At 56.6% G+C, this 24919-nt stretch overlaps 1 protein-coding gene across 4 annotated transcripts in view; it reads right to left on the minus strand.

Annotated features, from left to right (window-relative positions):
• Positions 1-23741, minus strand: part of USP36 (ubiquitin specific peptidase 36) — a 36365-nt gene extending 12624 nt beyond the window's left edge. For 2 of the 4 annotated variants that reach the window (XR_013332986.1, XM_077755096.1), the window contains exons 1-12: positions 23699-23741; positions 20594-20745; positions 18894-19161; positions 18092-18313; positions 11255-11365; positions 10548-10650; positions 6442-6509; positions 5976-6046; positions 5375-5457; positions 4303-4414; positions 845-985; positions 50-150 (exon numbers count right to left, since the gene is read on the minus strand). Coding sequence is in view for 3 of the 4 variants with exons in the window: in XM_077755096.1 (XP_077611222.1) it covers positions 50-150; positions 845-985; positions 4303-4414; positions 5375-5457; positions 5976-6046; positions 6442-6509; positions 10548-10650; positions 11255-11365; positions 18092-18313; positions 18894-19152 (1271 nt within the window). In the remaining variant the exon portion in view is untranslated. Of the gene's footprint in view, positions 1-49; positions 151-844; positions 986-4302; positions 4415-5374; positions 5458-5975; positions 6047-6441; positions 6510-10547; positions 10651-11254; positions 11366-18091; positions 18314-18893; positions 19162-20593; positions 20746-21452; positions 21679-23698 lie in introns of those variants that run through there. The other 2 variants (XM_077755118.1, XM_077755103.1) reach the window with 2 other exon arrangements.
• Between the last annotated feature and the right edge of the window lie 1178 nt (positions 23742-24919).

A 24919-nucleotide genomic window follows, 5' to 3' on the forward strand; every position in this document is an offset into this window, starting at 1 on the left:
CTCGCGGGCGCCCCCCCCCCACCCCGACGCGGGGGCAGACGCTCCTCACCGCAGGTAGAAGAGCACGTAGGCCTGCTGATTCAGCACCACCTTGATGTTGCTGGAATGGACCAAGGAATCGTTCATCTGGTACCACTGTCCGTTGCTCGCCTGAAGCAGCACGGGGTGTGGGAGAAAACGAAGCAAAACGGAATAGTCAGCACGCATCCTGTAAGCCTTATCTCTGAGAGAAGGAAATAAAAAGCTCTGCTGTCAGGGGTGCCTGGGTGGCTCAGGTGGCAAGGCGTCCGACTTCGGCTCTGGGCCTGGAGCCTGCTCCGGTTCTGCGTCCCCCCGTCTCTGCCCCTCCCCAGCTCATGCTCTTTCTCGTTCTCAGAAATAAACACACGTGAAAAACACCTGCCACACACACCCATGTGCTAACTGGCAATGATCTCATGTGAAAACGTCCAACGCTCCTCTCGCCCCGAACCCTCACCCCTTCCTGGTGCCCACCAGACACGAGCTTCCCTGTGAAGATCTTGGGTCTGATCTGCGCGGCGTCTCCCACCAATCCCCGGCTGTCCCGGGCCTCCTCCAGGCTGCTGGAGGCAGCCTCCCTCTGGAGCCTCAGCAAGCCCAAGGGCGCTACAGAGCCCACAGCGACGGGTTCTAAAGACACCTCTGCCCTCCATTCGCTGAAGCTGTGGCAGGACCGAACAGCCACACACGCGGCCGCTTTCCCCAGCGCACGTTCTGCAGAGGCCACACGCGGACCTGCGCACACAGGCGTGCACACTTGTCCCCGCGGGCAGGGCCCGCCCCGCCGCCGGCCGCAGACACCCCTAGGCGCGGAAGCACTGACCTTCACGTAGCAGTAGTAGTGGCCCGCGTGGCAGCTGTAGCCGGAGTGCACCAGGACCGCGTACAGCCCGTACGTGACGGGCTCGCCGCTGCTCTGGGACATGTACGGGCGGATGTTCAGGAACTCCGGGTAGCCTACGTCCTGCCGGAAAAGCCCAGGCTAAGGTGATGGGAATTCACCGTTGAGAGGAAGGTCAACTTGCCTCCTCCCGCCACAAGTACACAAAACGCACGATTCAGCTGGTCTTTGACAGCTGGTGGGTGTGGTACGGGGGGGGCAGCACAGTTTGTGGGGCGCCTGGGTGGTTTCGTTGGTTGAGCATCCGAGTTCAGCTCAGGTCATGATCTCACGGTTCGTGGGTTCGAGCCCCACGTCGGGCTCTGTGCTGACAGCTCAGAGCCTAGAGCCTGTTTCGGATTCTGTGTCTCCCTCTCTCTCTCTGACCCTCCCCTGCTCACACTGTTTCTCTCTCTCTCTCTCTCTCTCACAGAAATAAATAAAACATTAAAAAAAAAAAGCAGAGAAAAGAGTCTCTTCCAACCGACATGAAACCCTATTTTATCGTCCCGTCAAGTGCTGTGCAGTCTGCTCCTCCCTCCCCCTGCGTGGACTCCAGCATCTAAGGCGAGAGAAACAGCTCGTTCCCTCCCCTGGGGGGGGGACAGGGGGGACGATGCCCCGGTCTGGGTCCTCAGAGAAAACGGGGCTCAGTGCAGTCACCTGTCACAGTAAAAGTCAAAAGCAGAAGCGAGAGCATCAGGACAGAGATCATGCCAGAATCTATTTCAGCTTCGACAGTTTTCTGGAGGGAAGCATTTTTCAAACTTATCTTTGGGGGACGCCTGGGTGGCTCAGTTGGTTAAGCATCTGACTCTTGATTTTAGCTCAGGTCATTTTTACAGTTTGTAGAATCGAGCCCCATGCTTGATGTGAGGCATGGAGCCTGCTTAAGACTCTCTCCCCCCACCCCTGCTCACACTTCCTTGCTATTTCTCTCTCTCTCAAAAAAAAAAAAAGAAAACCTTTGAATGGTAGACTTACCTGCATTTCTGCCTATACACAAACAGACGTTTTAAAAATGAAGTATGGGGCACCTGGGGGGCTCAGTCGGTTAAGTGACCGACTTCAGCTCAAGTCATAATCTCATGGTTCACGAGTTCAAGCCCCGCATCGGGCTCCGTGCTGACAGCTCAGAGCCTGGAGCCTGCTTCAGATTCTGTGTCTCCCTCTCTCTGCCTCTCCCCTGCTCATGCTCTGTCTCTGTCTCAAAAACAAACAAACGTTAAAAAAAAAAAGTTTTTAATAAAAAAAATGAAGTGTGATTTACACACCGTGAACCACAGGGCTCTCACATGCATAGTGGGAGGGATCTGACCAAGGCCTCCTGACTGACTAAACCATATTCCCATCGAGCCAGAGATCTGCTCGCACCCCAGGAGATGGCTCCACCCCAAACACCCACGGTCAGGCTTTGTCGTCACCCATCAGCTCTGCCGGTCTCTGGGCTTTACACCACTCGAGACACAGAGCATGTCCTTTTTTTTTTTAAAGAGAAATTTTAAAAAAATTATTTACTTATTTAGAGAGAGATAGAGATGGAGGTGCAGAAAGAGAGAGAGAGAGAGAGAGAAGGGAGAGAATCCCAAGCAGGCTCTGAGCCATCAGCGCAGAGCCCGACCAGGGACTTGAACCGTGAGATCGTGACCTGAGCCAAAACCAAGAATCGGACATCTAACTGACTGAGCCCCCCAGGTGACTCCAGAGCAGGTACTCTTTCGCGTCTGGTTTCTTTAGGTCAACATGGTGCGTGTGGGGGTGGTGTTGACCCCACATAGCTCTTTCCTCCCGCTGACAAACTCGGAATCTCAATAAACTCAATACACACTGAGCTCAGAGCCCCAGTCCAACCTCGCCAGAAGTGGGCCCTCAGATCAAACAAACCTACTTTTCTCAAACTGTGTTCTGACGGAAAACTAGTTCCAGGAAATATTAAGGTGAAACATGAGCTCTTTAGGGCAAAACCACGACGATCTCGTTTACTGCTGAGTCCCACTGACTTCCCAGTGCACTGATGGCTCAGCACGGTGTAGGCACGTAAGTGTGAGTAAAATTAATGGATGAATGACTGGATCCCCAACTAACTTCAGAAAATCCTTCACAATAGAAGTCCCCTCTTGGAGATTCAAAACGCAACACAGCTTATTAATAAAGGCTCTGAGAAGGCCTGCAATTAAAAAGAATTGCTGAACTGTAGCTTGGCAGTTTCCAAACTTGGCTGAGCAGAGAATGCTTTCAAAGTACAACACAGCTGCACGTGCAAAACACGGTGTTTTATAAACACACAGCACAGACATCCTGCAGAATACAAGTTTGGGAAATGCTGATCTAAGTCAGCCATCACTGCCAGCAAGGAAATGGAAGCTTAGACAAGCACCTTCCCCCAACCAGTCAGCTCTAACTACTTTTATGATACGACATCTTCTGTTAAAAATGCCATCATGCGGGGGCACCTGGTGGGCTCAGCTGGGAGAGTATCTGACTCTCAATCTCGGGGTCATGGGTTCAAGTCCCAGTTTGGGCATAGAGATTACTTTAAAAAAATTAATGAAGTAAAACAGGGGCGCCTGGGAAGCTCGGTTGGTTAAGTGTCCAAATCTTGACTTTGGCTCAGGTCATGGTCTCACAGTTCCTGAGTCTGAGCCCCACTGACAGGGCAGAGCCTGCTTGGGATTCTCTCTCCCCCACCCTTCCCCCACTTGTGAGTGTGCCTGCTCTTTCTCTCAAAATAAATAAGCTTACAAAATAGTAAATTAAATTAAAAGACTCATGGGGCACCTGGGTGGCTTAGTCAGTTAAGCATCTGACTCTTAATTTTTTTTAAATGTTTTTTTAAATTTATTTTTGAGAGAGACATAGAGACAGTGTGAACAGGGGAGGGTCAGAGAGAGGAGACAGAATCTGAAGCAGGCTCCAGGCTCCGAGCTGTCAGCACAGAGTCCGATGTGGGGCTCGAAGCCACGAACCATGAGATCATGACCTGAGCTGAAGCTGGACGCTTAACCGACTGAGCCACCCAGGCGCCCCTGACTCTTGATTTTGGCTCGGATCGTGATCTCACGGTTCACAGGTTCAAGCCCCATATTGGGTTTTTCACTGGTGGTGCAGAGCCTGCCTGGGATTCTCTCTCTCTCCCTCTCTCTCTCTGCCCCTCCCTTGCACTCTTTCTCAAAGAATAAACTATTAAAAAAAAAACAAATCTAAAAAAATCTAAAATACTCAGCTTGCTATAAAAAAATAAATACTTAAAAAGTAACGATCACTTGGGCGATCGCTGCACAAACGCCAGCTCCTAAACCCTGTCTTCCCGAGACTTTAAGTCACTGGCTCGGGGCGGAGCTCGGAACCCATACTCCTCAAGGGCAGCAGGCTGAGCACACGGGTCCCCCGTGAGCGCTCACCTTCGTGATCTTCCCCCCGCTGAAGTTGGCGAAGCGCTTGAGGGAGAGGGTCAAGACGTTGGACGTTCTGTGGATGGTGAAGCGCTTGCTGGCTGGAACCTTCTTCTTGCATCTGTGAGGACAGCAAGTGGGAAAGGTACCGGCTTGTGCTCTGCGTCCCTAGATACGAACCCCCGGGACTTGAAGGAAGGAGCGCCACCGCAGGAACCGGGGGCCGGAGGAAAGCTGGAGGCGATAAAGCCTCGAGGAAGCCGTCGCCCACACACGGAACAACCCACAAACAGGAAGGCGCGAGCTGGCGCAGGCGCAGCCTGGGGACGCAGGGCGGGCGGACAGCCACTGGGAGTGAAGCCGGGAGGCCAGGGGGGGAGAGGGGGGGAGGCGAGGAGAGCAGACGGCTCTGGGGCACCGGGAGACAAATCTCGACAGGAGAAGAAAGGGCAGGAGTAATACATCTGAAAAGTGTCATTAAGAAAAATATTCTTGGGGGGGTGGCCTGGGTGCCTCAGTTGGTTAACTGTCTGACTCAGGTCATGATCTCATGGTTTGTGAGTTTGAGCCCCAGGCTGGGCTCTGCACTGACAGTGTGGAGCCTGCCTGGGATTCTAGGTAAATTTTAAAAAGAAAAAGAATCCTGAGTGACCGTAGCTTCTGAATGAGCTAAAGGTAAGGACAACACCCACCACAGAGGAAATCTACGCGACCCTTAGAGCGAGGTCACAGGTACGGAGGCCACAGAGGCAGCTCATCCAGGAGGTGGGGCGGCAGACCAGCCAGGGCAGAGAGAGGGCCACGTGGGGTCACCCTGCCACTCTGGGTGGCCGAGGGCCCTGCCTCCCAGGTGAGGAGCGTTCGAAACAGGGACTGGCGTGTCCTGAGCGCGACGTGCACAAACACTAGCTACAAAACCTGAGCCACTTCATCTGTTTTGTGAGGTGGCTTCAGTGTTAAGACCCAAACGTCCTCCCCAAGGGCCGTGCACCGCGGTCACCTCTGGGCAGGTGCGGGGGGGGGCCGTCGGGCGGGTCGGGGGGCTCATCCGGGGTCTTCCTGTGAGCAGAACGGGACTTACTTTGCACACATGTAGGCGTTCTCCCCGCTCAGGACATCTGGCTTCACAAAGAGCTCCAGGGCGCGCACGATGTTAGCAGCTTGCTGGGGAACAAAAGCGGGACTGAGTCAATGGCACAGAGAACGGCTGACTCGAGAAACGGCAGACGTAAGGTCTTTTTCAGGCTGAGGCAGCAAGTCACAGCAACCTACTTGCGTCAGAACCAGCCTGCCGGCTGCCACCTTCTGACGCCCAGGACGCACCGCCTGGGGAGGGGAGGGGCGGGGGAGGGGGCTGGCTGTGACCCCGGCCCCTCAGCTCTGAGCAGGGCTACCAGGCCAGCCGGCTGCGGCGACAGAGGGCCGGAGCGAGACAAGGCTGTTCCCCCGGGGCCCGCGTGCCAGCGGCTCGCCCCGGTCCTGCGCGCACCGAGGCTCACCCCTCATGCCTCGGGGACACATCTCGTTTTAAATGAAAAGAACACACTCAGGAAAAAACCTAACAACCCACGTGCAAAAATGGTGGCCCTACTTCAAGGCAGGAGCGCTGCGGTACTTCCTACCCCGTCTGCTGGGTAGTGTGCCCTCCCTGGTTTCCAATCCGGCGGAGCCACGGTCCTTACCCGGATCTCCAGCGCCACGTCCAAGTACGGGTCGTACGTGTCCGAGACACTCTTGCACACTGAGCACTTCACTGCAAGGGAACACGCGGGGGTGGGGTGGGAGCAGGTGACCCGGCGCACCACCCCGTCTCCAACTCCCAGAGCTGGGAGGATACCCCTCAGCCCCGGGACAGCCTCCGCCCGACACTGTGGCCTCGGTGGGCCCCAGGCCCCCGTGGAAGGGCAGCGGCAGCGGGTGGCAACCGCGGGGCGCAGAGGAAGTACGCTGTCCCCTCATCTACGCATGCGGGACGCTCGGCTCCAGACCTCCTCCCTGAACAGGGTGCTGTCGCCCGGGGGTGCGTTTCAGAGGGGCCCACCCAGGTCCGCCGGCCCAGTAGGCGTCCCCCCCGCACCCGGACTCTCAGCCTTTCCTGGTTAACATTCTCACCCCCGACGCAGGCGTGGAGAAAGCGCCTTCACTTACCCCGCGATCGGAGATAGCCCCCAAAAATCTGATGGACCAGAGTGGTCGCCTGCGTTTGACGATCCAACCTGGAAAGGAGGGCACAGCCTTTCAAGCAAATGACAGGAAGCAGCCCCCGCCCCCTGCGTCCTCCGGGGCCCAGCACGCCATGGGGAAGCCCCACCACACGGCCCGTCTTAGACTCGCTCACCCGGCCCCTCGGCGGGTCCCTGGCTGCGCCACACACCTCTGACTGGCCCGGGCTGCCCCCCATGGCAGCGGCCTCNTGTCCCAGTCTCTTACCTGCTAAAAGGGGGAGCAAGCAGGGCCACCCTCCTCGCACCCGCTCAGGACAGCAGCGGTCACGGGCGCGGGCGGTACCCAAATCCCCGGCCCCATCAACCAACCAGGATCCAAGACCACCCTCGGCCTCAGCCGCCCGCCCACCTGCCCCACCGAGCTGCCAGTGGAGCCACAGGGGTCCTCGTGAATGCACTGCCCTCCCCTACGCCCCCAGGTCTGCAGATGCCTCCCTGTGGCGCCCTGCCCCGGGCCCCTCTCTGCCTCAGTGCGCGGGCAGCCCTGCCCCAGGAGCTCGCGGACACGTGCAACTCCGCACGACGGGGACCAACATAAGGGTAGGTTTTCATCTCGCAAAGTCAGGAAACAAAAATCAGCCTGTAGCGTCACCACCGTTCCCCGAAAGGAGGGACATTAACTCCCCGGACTACCGAGGACATGATCCCAACGTGCACTGGAAGCGTGTGGGAAGCCACATGTGGTGGCGGCTGTGGAGACCCGGGTGGCCCCGAGCTGGCCTGGAGCAAACAACCACGCAGAGGCGGCGGTGCGTTCGGCCCGGTACCGGCAGGCCGTCTCCAACACGCTGAGGGGGTGGCCTGGAGAAGCCCGAGCGAGGGAGAGACCGGGACCCAGGGACCCGGAGGCAGCGGGAGTCGCCCCGAGTGCCCGCAGGAAAAGGAGCCCAAGGGAGAGCGAGGCTCAGGGCACCTCACCGGAGCGGCAGGGGAGGGGCGGGCCGGGCACAGGAGGACACGGGGCCCTGAGACACGCACGGGCCACGCGGCGCCCAGGACAGAAGGAGCGCTCGTGGCACCCTGGATGGAGAAGCACGGGCACCGCCGGACAGAGCCGTGAACAGAGCCACCTCGTCTGATGGAGACGAGCACGCACCAGCAGAAGACAGAATTCCAAGCAGAATTAACCATCCTCAAACAAGTGTCCAGGGAGAGGAAAACCACTGTAAGAAGCTTCAGGACCAAGAGTGAAAAAGAGTGAATGGAGAAAGTTAACTGATGTGGGGAAAAAAAAGAGGAAATCTTGTGGGAAATGAGGCCAGAATTACATGGGGCTCGAGGGAGAGTCAAGTGAAGTCGGGGGAGGGGTGCGCCGAGGCGGGAAGCGCCCCGGTGGGCGAGGCGAAGAAAGGGCCGCCAGAGAAGGTGGTCAGCGGGGACCCCCACTCACCAGGACCCTGACCAAGGAAGATGCAACAGTAAGGCCTCTCACACACATAAAGGCCATTCACGCGCCTGCCCGGAGATGGGTGCAGAGTGCCACCGCGGGCCACGCGCAGGTGCCTGTGCACACTCCATCGGGGACGCCCGCGTTTGGGGCATGGCGCCTGCTGACTGCTGCGCATCTGCGAGCCAAGAGATCAGAACTGAGCTGATCCAAGGTCACGCTGCTGATACCACGTGCCCGCTGCGTAAGGCTGTGCCAGAAAGAAGACGCTCCGGCCCACATGGTCCCAGAGATGACGTGCATGAGCCACAGATGTCACCCTGGTTCCTGCTCAGGTGTCAGGAAAGCCGACCGACAGCATCAGTGCTACAGACGTTCCCGTGAAACCACCGCACTTTACAGGCCGTGAATCCTCTAAGGCAAGGTCCTCGCAAGGACAGGAGAGAGGGACTGGCCTCAGGCAGCCCTGCGTCTATTTAACAGGGTTAAAGAGCAAAGGGAACCCAGAGAGAGGCAGACACAGGGTCGTGCTGTGATAATCGCACCACAGCATCACGCCAGGTCGGGTGACGGGACCCGAGGAAGGGGCTGCACTTGCCCCTCGTCCAACAAGGGTCTGGGGGCCCCTCTGACCACGGCTGCTCCACAGCAAGCGCTCCAGCAGGCACAGGAGGCTGGCGCCCGCCTGCGATCAGACACCCTTCCGGCGCAGGGACCCCCCAGGGAGGACGCGAGGGTGGACAGGCCTCAGGACGGACGTGCAACGAGCGACCCCAACCACGGACTATACTGCGTCAGGTGCACGGGGACACGCACAGAGCCCCGTCCGCACGCACTGGGTCAGAGCCCGCGCCAGGAAGTCCCGTGAAGTAGGGACACTGTAAGTGCGCTCCGCGCACAAGTGCAACTAAAAGTCTTTAACAAAATCAAAAAGAACAAAAAGGTCGCTTCCACCTGCAAATCAAACGAATTCAGCTCAGGCCTCTTCCCTTTTTCTCATCTCCCGAAGACCAGCGACCCCTTTCTCACGGACAGTGCGTGGAAAGCACCCGACTCCCCGCTGCGCGGTGCCGGCCACGCGCACCTCACCTTACGGCACACCTGCTCATCTTCCACTTCTGGGCCTGCACCTCGAAGACTCCCCTGGACTCGTCCCACCCACAGGCCCGAACCCCAAACTTCCCCACTCGTCCCGCACTCCCCCGCCCCTGGAGCGCCCGGGGGCCTCTCAGGTGCCTCCGCGCCAGGACCAGGCCTGGGACGGGCTCCGCACACCCGCACCGCACGGAGGCCACGCCGCCGCCGCCCGCCCTGCGCCTCCTTCCCCCCATCCGAGCCCCGGGGCGACGTGTCCTGCTGGCAAGAGCGCGGGGGGATCTCCTGGGAAGGCTCCCGAGGTGACGTCCACCACGGCCCAGACCCGGGACCCTGTGGACGCCGGCCCTCCCCGCCCCCACCGCGGGACCAACCAGGTACCCTGTAGACACCAGCCACCCCCCACTGTGGTGCCGACCTGGTACCCTGTAGATGCCAGCCCTCCCCGGCCCCACCGCGGCGCCGACCGCAGGACCCTATAGACACCAGCCCACCCTGCCCCCACCGCGGCGCCGACCGTGGGACCCTGTAGACACCGCCCGGCATCTGCCTCCTGCATCACTCTGAGCTCCTCCACCTCCAGACCCAAGTCTTCCACCGGAAGTACCCTGCGCTAACACTATGCCTGGCGGGCAGGAGGGGTCAGCAAAGAGCGCAGATCATTAGCTACCGCCGGGGGGTGGGGGGTGACGCGTGGGAAGGGCAGGCCCTGCCTCTGCCTGCAGGGAAGGGAGAGGCAGAGCAGGTGTCCAGGCTGCAGCTCTCGCACCGCAAGCGGCAAAGGCCGAGGAGCCCAGGCAAACACCTTGGGCTCTAAGAACAATCCCATCGGGTGAGGCCAGAGGTTTCCCAGAGTCACGGCTACAACTCAGCTCTGCTCAAGGTCATTCCAGATGTTTCTTGTTTGAGGTGTGTTTCCAGGGTCCAGGACTCAGCTGTACCCTAAGTCATGACAGTAGCCACGGAACAGGGAGCATTTTTGGCCTGTTCCTCTTTGAACCCGGGAGCCAGGAGCCGTACAAAGCTTCCCTGATGGTAACTGGGTCACAGAAGGGAAGATGCTGCATAATCAGCGATCTGTCACATGCTCCCAAATTTAAAATGAAGACACAGTAACCACGCAGGCAGCAAACTCAAAAATCATAAACCTCCTACCCTCGAATGTTCAAGTTCTTTCATAAAGATGTAATTCCCACCCAAACCCCCAGCCTCCGTATCAAAATAACGAGGTGATTTTTAAAGACGGGAAGAGTTCGGGACAACGACAGACGCCCTCAGAATCTACCAGAGCATCTTCCCTGGGGCAAGCTGCTGGCACAGAGCCCCGCGCCCACGGCCCCCGTTGGGCGGTGCCCCAGGGGAGCTCTGCAGTCCCTCACCTGAGCATCAGCGGGCCAAGGGCCCAGAAGCAAGGGTGTACAGAAGGAAGCCTGGGGAGAGAGGGGCAGGGGCTGCCTCGTCAAGAACAGCCTTCCGTCTCCATGGCGACGTGGGGGGGGAGGTGGGGGGCGAAGCCCCTGAGGGAAGGGGTGGAGGGAAGCACATACTTGGCACAGCCGTTCAAACAGGCCTTCTGCATGGCGTCGATGGTGTACCGGAGGAATTCGTGCGCGTCTTCCTGGTTCCCAAAGCGGAAATGCCGGGCAATCTCTGGAGACGGACAGAAGCATCAGACGGGCAGGCGAGAGCTCACACCTTCTCCCCCCGTGACCCACCTCCGTTTGTTCGCCCCCGACCCCCTGCTGTCCCAAGGGTAAACAGGAAACCTCTGCAAAGCGGCCAGTGAGGAAATCGAGAGCTCTGTGCAAAGTGCGTGTCCCATCCTCAGGGCAGAGATTTCCCCACCGAGACCCGAGAGCTTAAACTCTGCACACGTAACATAAGAGCCAGAGGCCACTGGACACCAGCCGCTACGAATGTGGAGTCCACTGGTTAAGTACTTTTCCAGGAGCCAGCACAGCACACATGGATCATAGCAATGCCACACACAGGTTTCAGAACCAGGGAGGTCACCCTGCGTTAACTGGTTCCGGTGATGGTCACAGGAGCCCCTCCCCCCACCTGGCCTGAACCGCCACATTCTTCAGGTGGCGGGCAGCAACCACCCCCACGCGAAGCCCTCCCCGCTCACCCCGGCGCCAGCACGTGCACCAAAGAACTGTTCCAAGAAGCCTTAGGACCGTGGCCTTGTTCCCGATCCCCCCTGCCCCCCGTCAACCTCCCCAGCGCCCACTACAGATGAATCGACTCTTACTTTTCAGATCTCGGATGAAGGAGACGGGCTTGATGGCGTTGCCGCTGTTGGCGAAGGCCTGTACGATGTGGTTCTGCATGACGCAGAGCATGCAGAAGCTGCCCTGGTGACCTGCACAGACACGGGCGGGGCGGTCACCGCAGGGGGAGAGCCCCGAGAGATTCCCGGACACCCCCCACCAACCGAGCAGAGGGACCGGCTGGCCCACAGGGATGCCCCAAAGCTGGCTCGGGGGCCACGAAGGAAGCGTTTCCTCTGCTGGAGAGCGTGGGCTCATGACCCATCCAAAGCTGTATGTCCAACACTCACCCCCGCACCCGGAGCAGGTGCTGCTGACCTGGGTGAGGTCCTTTTCGTGTTTCCTGGGTGCTGCTTACTAATAAAATAGGGAGTCTGATTTTCAAAATGAGGTTTAGAAACACGTTTTCTCTCATTTCTAAGCTGTATCAAGCGGTCAGTAAGCGCAAACGCTTTAGGCTCCCTGACAACCCTAAGTTTGCGCCTTGTATGTGGGAACCTCTGTACTCCTGCTTCTAGAAACTGCTTGCTGCTGTCTTGAGGCTTGGCAAGCTTCTTCCTTTTTTTTTTTTAATAATTTTTTAAATGTTTCTTATTTATTTCTGTGAGAGAGAGAGAGAGAGAGAGAGAGCACGAGCAAGGGAGGGTCAGAGAGAGAAGACACAGAATCTGAAGCAGGCTCCAGGCTCTGAGCTGTCAGCACAGAGCCCGACACGGGGCTCGAACCCACGAACCGTGAGATCATGACCTGAGCTGAAGTCGGACATCTAACTGACTGAGTCCCCCAGGTGTCCCAAGCTTCTTCCACATAGACCCATGAGGTAAGTACGCCTGGTTCGGGGAGCCGTCCTGTCTCATAAAGTCCATGATGCAGTGACTCTGCCTCCAGGGACCACAGGCAGCCACACCACGCAGCCACAGAACTCAACCTACGGAGCCGGCAGTGGGCCAGACAGAGACCACAGGCCACGCCACGCCACCCCCTGCTGGGTGTCATACTACTTGTTGCTGGTTGGGCAGTGGCTGGACGTGGTATATTTTAACCTTTATCTCAAACTATGAGGTCTTACAAATGCGAAGAGAGGCACAAAGCCTATACCATCGAGCGCCGACCCACTTTAGGTGTTTCAGAAGACGCTGCCGTAACAGTGAAGTCTCCCGGCCCGCGCAGCCCACACGCCCTCAGCAGAGGTCACCACGGTCCTAAACTAGGTCACGACTACTCCCATTTACGTGGTTGCTGCACTAACGCATGAGGGTGCGTGCCCACAAACGATAAATGCGTTTTTGCTTAGTTTCCGTAAATCATGCCCCACGGTGTGTACCATCTGGCACTTCTGATGCAGTTCTGGCTCCGGCACGTGGACTGGAGCATCTCTCACGGGAAGAGGCCGTGGCACTTCCACGCTCCCCGCGGACCCTGTGCGTCTGCTCCCACAGACGGCCCCGCGCCTGCCTTCTCGTGTGCGACTTTGCCGAAAGCGTACGCCTGCAGCAGCCTTCCGGGTCCCGGGGTCGCAGGGCAGGCGTGGCCTCAGTTCCCACACGCGCTACGTTATTCTCAGACAGGTGCAGCTCTTACCCCATCACACACAGATTATTCTCGCCTGCGATACTTCTCCTTCTGCAGTTGCTCAGACCTGTCTCAAACTCAATCCTGCAACAGCCTGCTCACTCAGCCGCGGAAGAATGCTAGTGTTTACAAACAGCAGATAACTTGCGTTAGCAAAGGTGTGGAGACACCGGAAACCCTGTGCACTGTAGAAGGGTGCGGAACGGTGCGTGGCTGTGAAAACCTGCAGTGCGGCGCCTCCCGGAAAAATCAAAAGCAGAATCCCCTAGGAGCCAGCCGTTCCATCCCTGGGTACACACGCAGGAGGGCCGGCAGCGGGGTGTCGACCGGGTACTTGGACACCATTATTCATCATTCGTTCATCGTTCACGGCATGTTCACAAGACTGGAGCACGGCAGCCAAGCGTCCGTCACCAAAGGAACGAGGCGGAAATGTACACGCAGGGCTGGTGCTCAGCCTGAGAAGGAAAAGCAGACCCTGACACCCGTTACAACGGGGGTGAAGCCTGAGGGCGCGATGCTGGCGAAGTCGGCCTGACGCAAAGGCCCAACACCGTGGGCTCCCCTTCTGTGGGGGGCCGGGGTGGGCGAGTTTGCGGACACAGAAGGCACGATGCGGGGCGCGGGGGCCGAGGGTAGGGGCCCGGGGGCTGTAACGGGCACAGAGTTTCAACTTGGGACAGACGGGTGGCTGCACGGGGACATGAACAGACCTAAAGCCACTGAGCTGTGCACTCAGAATGGTAAGTTTAGGGGCGCCTGGTGCTCAGTCAGTGGAGCGTGTGACTCTTATCTCGGGGTCGTGAGTTTGAGCCCCATGTTGGGTGTGGAGAAAAGACACTAATGTAAGTTTTCTAGCTAGACCCCGGTGCCGACGTGGTCCAGCGCGCGGCAGGAATCGGGCCCCTGTGCTGCCTGGTGACATGTCTCAGGATCCTTGAGAATCCTCACACGGCACGTGTTCACGGAGGAAGAGACAACAGCCCAAGCCCACCCGGGGTCACCCAGAGAGCCAGGGGTACAGGGGAAAAACACTCAAACTCCTCTTAATACTCTTACTCCAAAAAACCTAAGACACTAAGGCTTATTAACATTTCGCGGTGACACAGAGCGGCGCGGGACCCTCCCTGGAGAGGTAACCTGCGGGCAGGAGGGTCATCCCGCCACGGAGAGGGCCGATCCCAGCTGCCCCCATCTCACGCCCTCGCCCGCACACGCCGCATGTGACGGGGTGCAGGGACTTAGGGCCGTTTCCCGCGTCACCTACATCAGCCCGAATGAGGTGGATGAAGGGTCCCGCATAGGGCAGCTGTGCGGGAAGGATGGGGACAAAACTAGGGCAGAGCTGCCTAAGGTGGCCGAGTCGGGTCGTCACCACATCACGAGATAAGACTAAGAAAGCCTAGTCTCTTCCGAGAAGTCCACCCAAAACAAGCCTGCTCACACCAAGGTCACTGCCAGAAATAGGGATTCATTCCCCAGACCACCTCGGGTGTGCACAGTGCCTCAGCGTTTCAACTTCAGCAGCCACAAAGCCCTCACGATCGCAAGGCGTCACAAAGTACTAGCCTGCTGCGCGTGGCCGTCCTTCCCTCGGTAAAAACAAGAGAACACAACTCATCTCCCCAAACACGTCACACAATCCAAAACCCTGACCCTGACATGGCTCCTCTCCCATCTCCCTGCCTCCGGTCTAACCTCATCTCCTATTTTCACCGCTTACCCATTAAAAAAAGAAAAGTCACTGTTTTCTTCGGTCTCATCCCACGTGGGTACACCCGACCGCTGTACCGCCTGCTTCTCAACCTTACAAACAGCAGTCGGCGCTGTGTGTGGTCTCCTGGGACTGTTTTCTTCACTCTACCTGTAGCATCAGCTGCATCCACGGAGCGGTCGCTCGGGATCCCGGGCCCGCCCCGTCACCCCGGGGCCCGTCTGCTGCCGCGCACCTGGCTGCTGGCGGACTTAGCAGGTGCCCCGACGCGCATGTTATCAGAGCTTTTCCGCAGGAGACCTGCTGGCTGGGAGGGCGTCTAGAAGGTGCCAGAGCAGACGGGCACAACAGGTTCTCACTCATCTTCCTGCTGTCTGACGCTGTGTCGTCAGGCTTCCACCTCCTCATCCATCGCTAGGGTGTGCGGTGGTAGCGCTCGGATTTGATGGCGGCTCCCTGCTTCCCAGCAAGGCTGGGCGCCTCTTCCTTGGCCTTCTGACCATGAGCTTCCTCTTCCGTAAAAGGCTGGCTCATAATCTTCATTTATTATTTATAGGTTGTCTGTCCCCCATTGGCCTGCGGTGTCCCCGCATTCTGGGAAGTGACCCTTCGCTGGTAGCGCGTCCTGGGTTCTGCCTTCAGTTTGTAGCCTCCCCGTTTGCCTTTTAACTTCCTTTAAGCGTTTTTGGTGAACAAAAGTTGTTAATTTCAACGCAATTGGATTTAGCACTTTTCTTTATTAGTGTTGAGTCCTGTTTAAGAATGTCCCATCCTGGGGCGCCTGGGTGGCTCAGTCGGTTAAGCGTCTGACTTTGGCTCAGGCCATGATCTCACGGTTCATGGGTTCGAGGCCCGTGTTGGGCTCTGTGCTGACAGCTCAGACCCTGGAGCCTGCTTCGGATTCTGTGTCTCCCTCTCTCTCTGACCCTCCCCTGCTCATGCTGCCTCTCTTAGAAATAAAAAAAATTTAAAGAAAGTCTCCCATCCTAAGGTCAGAAAGACATTTGCCAACATTTGCTGTAAGAGCGTGACGTTTGCTTGATACTAAATTCTGAACGCATCTTTTATGCGTGGCTAGGCTGTGAAATGGGGGTTGGGGGGCAGTTCACTTTTCCCAGATGTCAGCCAGAGTTCTTTCAAAGTTCCATTTATTTAAAATGGGAGACACGTGAAAAACCAGCAGGTAACACACTTCCCAGGGCTGTTTCTGGGCTCTCCTCCACTGCACTAGTCAGTCTGTCCCTCTCCAACCCGACATGTTAATTTCTCCACCTTGACGAGACTTCCTGGTTGGGGCGGCATCTGTCTCCCTACAGCCTCCTTCCGAAGCGTCTTGGTGGTTTCGAGCCCCTCGCTTTTCTTTTTCGTATATATTTTAGAATCTGTTGGAGCTGCATGAACCTCTAGCTGCACTAACTGGGGGAGACCCGATGTCTTTATAGCGAGACTTCCCTCTGAAGGCGGCTACCTTCACGCGCGTGCCTTCCTGGGTCATGTCCGTCCATTCGGTGAGGGACTGCCTGGTAAGTTTAGGTCTAGACACTTTGTTGCTATTAAACTTACAAGCTTTTTTATAGTAGCAAACTTCTTTTTAAAACTCCTCCTTTGGGGGGAGGGGGGAGATGGGCAAGGAGGGCATTTGTGGGGATGAACCCTGGGTGTTATATGGAAACCAATTTGATAATAAACTATTTGTAAAATAAATAAGTAAATAAAACTCCTCCTTTGGTGCAGAGAAATTCAACCAACTTTTTGCTTGCTGATGTTATACTTAGTTACACTGCCAAATTTCTAATTTATAGATTCTGTTGCTTTTCAATGCAGGAATGTTGTTCTTTCTTTTTTTTTTTTTTTAAAGAAATGTTAATTTCTAGTAACAACGGTGCATTCTCTCTTTTTTTCTATGTCACCGTTCCAGCGAGGATGGACACATTTCCAACACAAGTGGTGAAAGGGACCATGCTGTATTTTAGAGTATGCTTCCTATATTTTCCTACTTAGAATTCTTTTTTTTAATAGCGCTTGGTTGATAGGCTTTTATCATAGACCAGGAACCTCCTTCTTACAGCTACTTTGCTAAAAGCTTATATGGTTTTTTTTGGGGGGCCTCTAGTTTCAGGTGACCTTCCTCTATTAATCTGCTGATGCGATAATTAAGGAAGCAAGCTTGGCAGTCCCTGACACAGCACTAGAACTGGGGACCAAGTACCATTCTGAGCACTTCCCATAATTCCGTCAAGCTTCCCAACGGCGCTGTCAGGACCACGGCATTTAACTGGTGTGCAGCCTCTCCCCACAATCACACTTAGAGGTTTTCAAATTCTAGAACATCCTTGCCTGACCAGGATGAACACAAATTGCTCACAGCATTTAAAAGACTATGGAGTTTGGTAGTATTCTGTCTAGAAGTTTCTTAACTATGTTCGTGAAGAAGATGGGACTAAAGGGGTGCCTGGGGGGCTCAGTCGGTCGGTTGAGCGTCTGACTTCGGCTCAGGTCATGATCTCACAGTTCGTGGGTTTGAGCCCCTCGTCGGGCTCTGTGCTGACAGCTCAGAGCCTGGAGCCTGTTTCAGATTCTGTGTCTCCCTCTCTCTCTGACCCTCCCCTGCTCACGCTGTCTCTCTTTCTCAGAAATAAAAAACATTGGGGAAAAAAAAGAAGATGGGACTATAATTTTTCTCTCTCATGTTGTACTTGTTTAATTTCATTACCCAAGTTATTAGAACCTCGTAGAACGAGCTGGGGAGTTTTCTCTCTTTGTCTATTTTCTGGAAGAGTTTGTGAAGCATTTCAACAATCTGTTTCTCAACATTTTCATGAAGCTCACCCCTAAACCATCTCGGCCTGGTATCTTCATCATGGGAAAATGTAATCCACGAATTTAATCTCTTTATTAGTTAAAAGGTTTTTAAAACTTTCTACTTGCTTCAGTTTCGGTAAGTTACGTTCTATTTCATCTTCACTTTACCATTTTAAACTGCTAGTTTGGGGGGCACCTGGGTGGCTCAGTCAGTTAAGCGTCCGACTTCAGCTCAGGTCATGGTCTCACAGTTCTTGAGTTCGAGCCCTGCATCGGGCTGTGTGCTGACAGCTCAGAGCCTGGAGCTGCTTCAGAGTCTGTGTCTCCCTCTCTCTGACCTTCCCCTGCTCATACTCTGTGTCTCTCTCTCAAAAAATAAACATAAAAAAAATAAATCGCTACTTTGGAGCACGTGTTATAATGCACATAAAACGCTGGCTGATACAATAACGGATGTATAAAGTCGTTGAATATACATATTTTGGATGTGTTTTTTGACAACCCGTTTCTCCGTTTATGGACCCATTTTCAGAACCAACTGGGACCAACGCTCTACCGGAGCTGGGCTTCCACGGCCCATGTGCTGTGGGCACACGTCAAACTTAGGTTTTGTCAGTTCCAAGGTCATGGACGTCCCTCTGCAACCGGGCCCGGGCTGACGGCCGGCAGCGCCGAGAGCACCCGGTTTCTCATCGGGGGTGACCCCAGGCCGCCCGCCCCCCCCACTCACAGGTGCGACTGTGCTCCTTGGAAAGCAGGTAGTTGGCCAGCGGCGGCGTGTAGGTCAAGCACTGGACGGTCGAGTTCAGGAAGCAGGTGTTGCCGAGGTTGTGCAGCCCCGCCCCCACGCGGTAAACCCGCTCCCACTTCAGGGACAGCCGCTCAGTGGGGAAGAGCACTTTCTGGGGGGCGGGGACGCCGTCCCCACTGCTCTCATACGCATGCTCGCTGCCTGTGAGAGAAGGGGCGAGGGAAGAGAGCGGGGCTGCAGTCTCCGCACCGGTGGACGGCAAAGGGCAACCCCCAGTGAGCCGCAGCAGGCGTGCGCTTGGCCAGGGCACCGCGTCGGGGTTAGCCGGTGTCCCCAGTGACCAGAAGCTACTAGGAAGCCCAGGAGAAAACCCTGGGCGGCTCTCGTGGACCGCTTAGGTCTGGATTTCGAGGAGCCTCCACGGACGGGAGGATGGGATTCGGGGGACGAGCAGCTCGGGGGCCCCGTGCCCTGAAGCCCAGCCCAGTAGTGGCACGCGTTTCCAAGCCCCGCTTTTGATCTCTCACTCACGCGTGCGTGCGCGCGCGCGCACACACACACACACACACACACACACACACACACGGGATCCAAGGCCTCGCTAAGGCCACAGGCCTCTTCCCGACCCACCCTGATTTCTACAGCGAAAAGCCACAGACCCCGCTGAAACCTCCCAACTCTCTGGCCACGTTATGCCTTTGTTGCTCCTGCCGGGTCACCGGCTCACCCCTCCGCCCGGTCACCCAGTCAGCACACGCCGCGACCCCCGCCGGCCGTGCGCCTGTACCCTGGTTCCCGGCCCGAGGCTCCTCTCCACCCCTACGGCGACTGGCTCCCTCCGCCTTAGGGTTCAGCAGGACGTATTTGCTCTTCAGGGACTCCAGCTGGTAGGAGAAACTCTTGCTGGCGGGCTCGAACTCAATCTTCTGCAGGAGGACCTTCTTGGCAGAGGAGGCCAGGAGCCTGCCCAGCTCGCCATCGTCGGCCGAGTCCTTGCGGCCGGGCTTCAGGGCTTCCTTCAATTTATCAACTATCGGCATGGTGCATCACTGTGGGGACAAGGAGGGACACAGAGCAACGGGGAACCGGGTCCCGGGAACACAGCATCCCTTCCCTGAAATCCCTGCTTCGGTCTCTATGGCCACTCGGCCACCGTGCATGCGTCTCTGGGGAGGCCGCCCTGCGAAGGAAGTGCAAAACGCGGAGACGTGTCACCGACCACGCGGGGTCGGGTCCGTGCTCCTCCTCCCAAAAACACACGGAGGTTTCACAAGTGGCGCTGGACGCGCAGTGAGGCCTCTTCAAAAGGGCCCGTGCACCTGTGGCCTGGGGCCGCTTCCTCCGGAAGGTGACCTCGTGGTCCTAATGTCTGCTCAAACACAGGGGAACACGAACTCCCATCGGACACCCTGGTGGCGCACACAGAGCCACTCAACAAAAGAATTAGCAGCATGTCTTTCCGTTCAGGCTTATACGCTTCAAAATGAATGCCACGGGCCACACGGGCCCACTGAACGTGTGACGTGAGCCGAGGCCCAACTGAGACGTGCTGTCAGTACAAAACACACAATGGATTTCAAAGACTTGGTGTAAGACCGTAAAATGTGGGGCGCCTGGGGGCTCAGTCGGTGAAGCGTATGACTTCGGCTTAGGTCAGGATCTCACAGTTTGTGCGTTGGAGCCCTGCGTCGGATTCTGTGCTGGCAACTCAGAGCCTGCTTGGGACCCTCTCGCCCTCTCTCTCTCTGCCCCTCCTCCTCTCATACTGTCTGTGTCTCTCTCAAAATAAATAAATATACTTTTAAAAAGATAAAATAAATTAAGTCTTTGAAGAAACAAAATTTCTGCAAAAAAACAGAAACGTAACGGGCTCCTGGGTGGCTCAGTCGGCTAAGCATCTGACTTCGGCTCAGGTCATGATCTCACGGTTTGTGAGTTTGAGCCCCACATCAAGCTCTGTGCTGACAGCTCGGAGCCTGGAGCCTGCTTTGGATTCTGTGTCTCCTTCCCTCTCTGCCCCTCCCCCACTAGTGCTCTGTCTCTCTGTCTCTCAAAAATGAATAAATGTAAAAAAAATTTTTTCTAAATTAAGAAATTTTTGGGGCGCCTGGGTGGCTCAGTCAGTTGAGCATCCGACTTCGGCNCTTTTGTTTTTGAGAGCGGGTGTGTGCAAGCCCACCTGCACATGAGCAGGGGAGGGCCAGAGAGAAGGAAAGAGAGAGAACCCCAAGCAGATTCCATACTCAGTGTGGAGCCTGACACGGGTCTCGAAGCCACGACTGTGAGATTATGACCTTGGGCTGAAATCACGAGCGGAGCCACCCAGGAACTTTAGAACTTATTTTTAAAGGAGCAAGCACAAATGCTTTGATTTGAGGCAACAAAATGACCTTTCCCGAGAGGAATTCTCTAAGTGTTCCCAGCCACTGGGGAGGCAGATATCTGAAACGAGAAAGCACTGGGGCACCTCTGCCGGCTTACCTGGGACGTGTGAACTTGGGCGCACGGTGGCTGCAGCATGGGGTCAGGTTCTGGGCCAGACGGGGCAGGTGCGGGGTGCACAACCCTCAGATGCCACGCTCCTCGGCTCTGGCCTCTTAAATCAGCAAAGCCGCAGGTCAGTCGTTCAGAATCTGAGGGGGGAGCAGAGCACCACGTGAGGCGGCTCCCTTCAGCCCTCTCCTCGGCCCCGCTGCCTGGACGCGGAGCAGGAAGGCCGACTATCTGCCTGGAAGACTCAGTGTTAAGGCTGCTGGATTTCAGATTTCAGAGAAGAACTGAACAGACCAGCTACAAATGACTACAATGTGCAAAACTGGGGAAACACTGCCCTCTGCCCTGTGTCCTGAGCTTCAAGCCAGGACAAGTCCAGTGGACAAAACTCCCCCGGGGACTCCGGTCTAAAACGCTTTCCAGAAGGCGAGAGGTAATAATCACCCCCACATTCCATATTTCATAAACCAGTAGAATAAAGAAAATAAAATTGGGGTGCCTGGGTGGCTTAGTCGGTTAAGCGTCCGACTTTCTCTTAGGTCATGATCTCGCGGTTCGTGGGTTCGAGCCCCGCGTCGGGCTCTGTGCTGACTGCCAGCTCAGAGCCTGGAGCCTGTTTCAGAGTCTGTCTCCCTCTCTCTTTGACCCTCCCCCGCTCACCCTGTCTCTCTCTCTCTCCTAGAAATAAATAAAACATTTAAAAAAAAAAAAAGAAAACAAATTTGAAGGAGCAGTAAGAAGTGCCACATTTTCACTTTGCTAGGTGATTTTTCTTTCTTTACCATACACAGTCACTATGATTACAGAAAATTAAGGCACTTAAAAAATTTTTTTGCAGTAGGGGCACCTGGGTGGTTTAGTTGGTTAAGCGTCCGACTTTCGCTTAGGTCATGATCTCGCGGTTCGTGGGTTCGAGCCCCGCATTGGGCTCTGTGCTGACTGCCAGCTCAGAGCCTGGAGCCTGTTTCAGTCTGTGACTCCCTCTCTCTCTGACCCTCCCCTGCTCACGCTGTCTCTCTCTCTCTCTCCTAGAACTAAATGAAAAAACATTAAAAAAAAAATTTTTTTTTAAACTTTTTTTGCAGTGAAAACATTCGAATATATACAACATATACAACACGGGGGCGCCTGGGGGGCTCAGTTGGTTAAGCGTCCGGCTTTGGCTCAGGTCGTGATCTCACAGTTCCTGAGTTTGAGCCCCGTGTCAGGCTCTCTGCTGTCAGCACAGAGGTCACTTTGGATCCAGTGCCCTCCTCTCTCTCTGCTCCTCCCCTGCTCTCTCTGTCTTTCAAACATAAACAAATTTTTTTCCCCTTCTAAATATATACAATGTGGAGAGAACCACACAGGGACCACTGTGCTCCCCGTATTTATCATCAATAATTACTATGTGGGCCCAACCCAAATCCCTCTCCTGTCCCCACCTTACTGACAGCAAATTTCAGAAACACCGTGTTTCCTATCCATAAACAAAAGTGTACCCGCACCAAAATAAAAAGGGAGCATCATCAACATGATCTCAGAATAAAAGCCAATGTGGAAACTGAAGACCCCAGTCCTACAAAAACTGCCCTATAATATCCCTGTTTTAATCAAGACTCATGACCTCACTCACTGTGCACAGCTGAGGACAGACAGACATGGGCCCGAGGGCAAATGCTGGGGAACTAAATAGCGAGTGGCCAAACAGAACTTGGGAGGCAGAACCCCATTTATTTCAAGAGAAGTCATTTCAAGAACTCCTATCCCCCAGCCCACGCCTCACTGTGGAAATCAGAGATTTCTGAACAACCGTAACTGTTCCAGGTTCTGACAAAGATCGGCCGCTACATCACCAATTCCATCCAAAACATCAATGACCAGAAAGTTCTCTCTCGGAGGTGTTGGAACCCCAAGAGCAATGTCCTTGTGACCAACAGCAAGCCCTTGGATGCGCGCCTCTGACAACTCGCTCTTCAGAAACGGGGCAGGATGCTCCCTCCATCCCGTGTGGCCTGTGGTCCAGGGACACAGCAGGGGCTCCTCTGTGCCCAGTTCCACCTCCGAGAGAGAGCAGGCAAACAGCTCCCTCTATTCTCTCTCCCTCCTCCCTGCAAATTCGCTGTTCCTGGACAAATGCACTCAAGAAGCACAGGGTCACCCACGTGCTGGTGGGGGAGGAGCCCTGGAGGACAGAGCCGGGGCCTCCTTGGGGCACTTCCACAGGGGCCCCCAGGCCCTTCTGCAGAGACTGCAGGACACCAGTCTCCAGCCAGGAAGGAGCGAGCAGAGCCCCGCTCTCCTTGGGAGCCTGGTTCTCAGCAATCTCTTACAGAAAGCAGGCTGTGTGAGCGCCACGCGCTCTCCTCTGTCTCAGCTCCCGGAACCCCAGGGGAGGCTCACACGACCCACTAAAATGGGTATTTTAACCCCATCCCCACCGTGTGCTCACCCACTCGCCTCCACCTTGACCGTGACCCTGAGGAAGGTTACCGTCTCCAGGAATAAATCTTTCCCACGTTTTTTACTAAAAGGGAAAAATAATGAGATTTTGGCACTGCTGCCAAACAGAACAGGCTCCTCGAGACTGCGATTTGAGCCATTTCAGAGAGAGTCTGGGTCCTGCATAAATGATGCTTCCGCGGGTAACGACCGTGTCCTGGACCGACACGGGCAGCTGCCTCCTCCGAATCCCTCCCTCCCCCCAGCTCTGGCTGGGGCAGCTCTCCTCTCCGCCACCGGCCGGGGTTCCCCGAGAAGAGCAGGGAGGAAGCCTCCCGGACCCTTCCTGTGGGGCCCCGGAGCCCCGCGCGGACGACGCGCCCCTGGCCCTCCCCGGGGACCCCGGAGCCCCGCGCGGACCGCGTGCCCCTGACCTTCCCCTTGCACCGCCGAACTTTCGGGGACCGCGCGCCCCTGACCTCCCCGTGGACCCCCGAACCCCTTCGCCGAACGCGCGCTCCTGGCCCTTCCCGTGAACCCCCGAGCCCCTCACGGACGGCGCAGCCTCGAACTCCCGGCCAACCGAGTAGCCCCGGGCGCTCCCTACGGGCCCCTGAGCCCCTCGAGGACGCGTACCCACGTCTCCCCGGCGCGCCCCCCCTCAGGCCGCACCTTCCCGCGTCCCAGGCCCCGCGGAAGCCCTCCACCCGGCCGGACGCGNACCACGACGCTTAAAGGCGCCGCAACTCGCGGCCAGCGCTGCCGGACTCGAATCGTCGTGGCTGCTTTAAGAGCAGCAGCCCCGTTCCCTGCGCCCGCCCACAGTCGCTCTACGCATCCGTTACGTCACCGCCCTCTCTCCGAGGCCACGCCCCCTACGCGATGACGCACGCACGCACGCAGAGTCGGGGCTGCCCCGCCCCCTGGGCCCGAGCCGGGCGAGTTCCTGGAGAGCACGTGAGGCGTCCGCTTCCGGGTCCTTAGCGCGCAAAGCACCTGCCGCGGCCTCGGACCCGAGCCCGGTGCCCACCGCGCGTGGAGCTGGTGGCGCGGCGGCTCGGCCTCACTGTCCGTGACCGAGACACGGACTGGGCGCGATGGGGGCAGCTGGCCCAGAAGAGCCAGGGAGGGCCGAGCAAAGAGCTGTTCGGATGACTGTGGGGATGGTGGCGTTTGACCTTGGAAATGTCCGGGGCGGGGACGGGGGACCCCGTGCAATTCCCCGGCCCCACTGCCGACCTCCAAAAGCATCGTCCTGTGACGACTACGTTAAGCTCTTGGTTGAATCCTTGCAAATACTCATTGCCTCTGCGATCATTTAAAAAATCCTTTTCACCCGAGTTACTCCGTCGCGTGAATGGGCACGGGGGGAGCGTGGGAATAAACGACCCCAGATCGCAACCTTGCGCCCATAGCCTTGTCTGCCTGCTCTTTCTTGGCAGGGAGGTCTGCAGCGGGTTGGGGGAGCTCCTGGGGGAGCCGCCTAGACCTAGTCTCCACGCGCACCCTGCACCCCGACCTTGGGGCCGGGAGTGGGGATGGACCCACGACAGGTGTCACCGGGACACAATTCACCCCGTAGTTGTCTCGTGGATGCTGGTGTCCTGAAAAAGCAAAGCAGCAGAAACAAACCCGTAGGGGCCTGAGCCAGTGAGAACCCTCAGGAGCCTCAGAGGGAGATTTTGTTCTGGTGCTTTCTGTGCACTAAGTCAGTGATTCAAACCAAGACAGTTGTCACTATGCCGACGCCTGATACAATGTGTGATTAGAAGTTGGGGGGGCAGGTCCGAAGGGCTGGCAACTGGCGGGGGTAAAGAGGAGGCTCGGCTTTTATCCCCATGCCCTGGTTAGCAGGTGGCTTTGGACAGTTAACTAACCTGGATTTCCTCATCT

This window comes from Crocuta crocuta, unplaced genomic scaffold (genome assembly GCF_008692635.1).
Source record: "Crocuta crocuta isolate KB4526 unplaced genomic scaffold, BGI_CrCroc_1.0 scaffold50, whole genome shotgun sequence".
Lineage (NCBI taxonomy): Eukaryota > Metazoa > Chordata > Mammalia > Carnivora > Hyaenidae > Crocuta > Crocuta crocuta.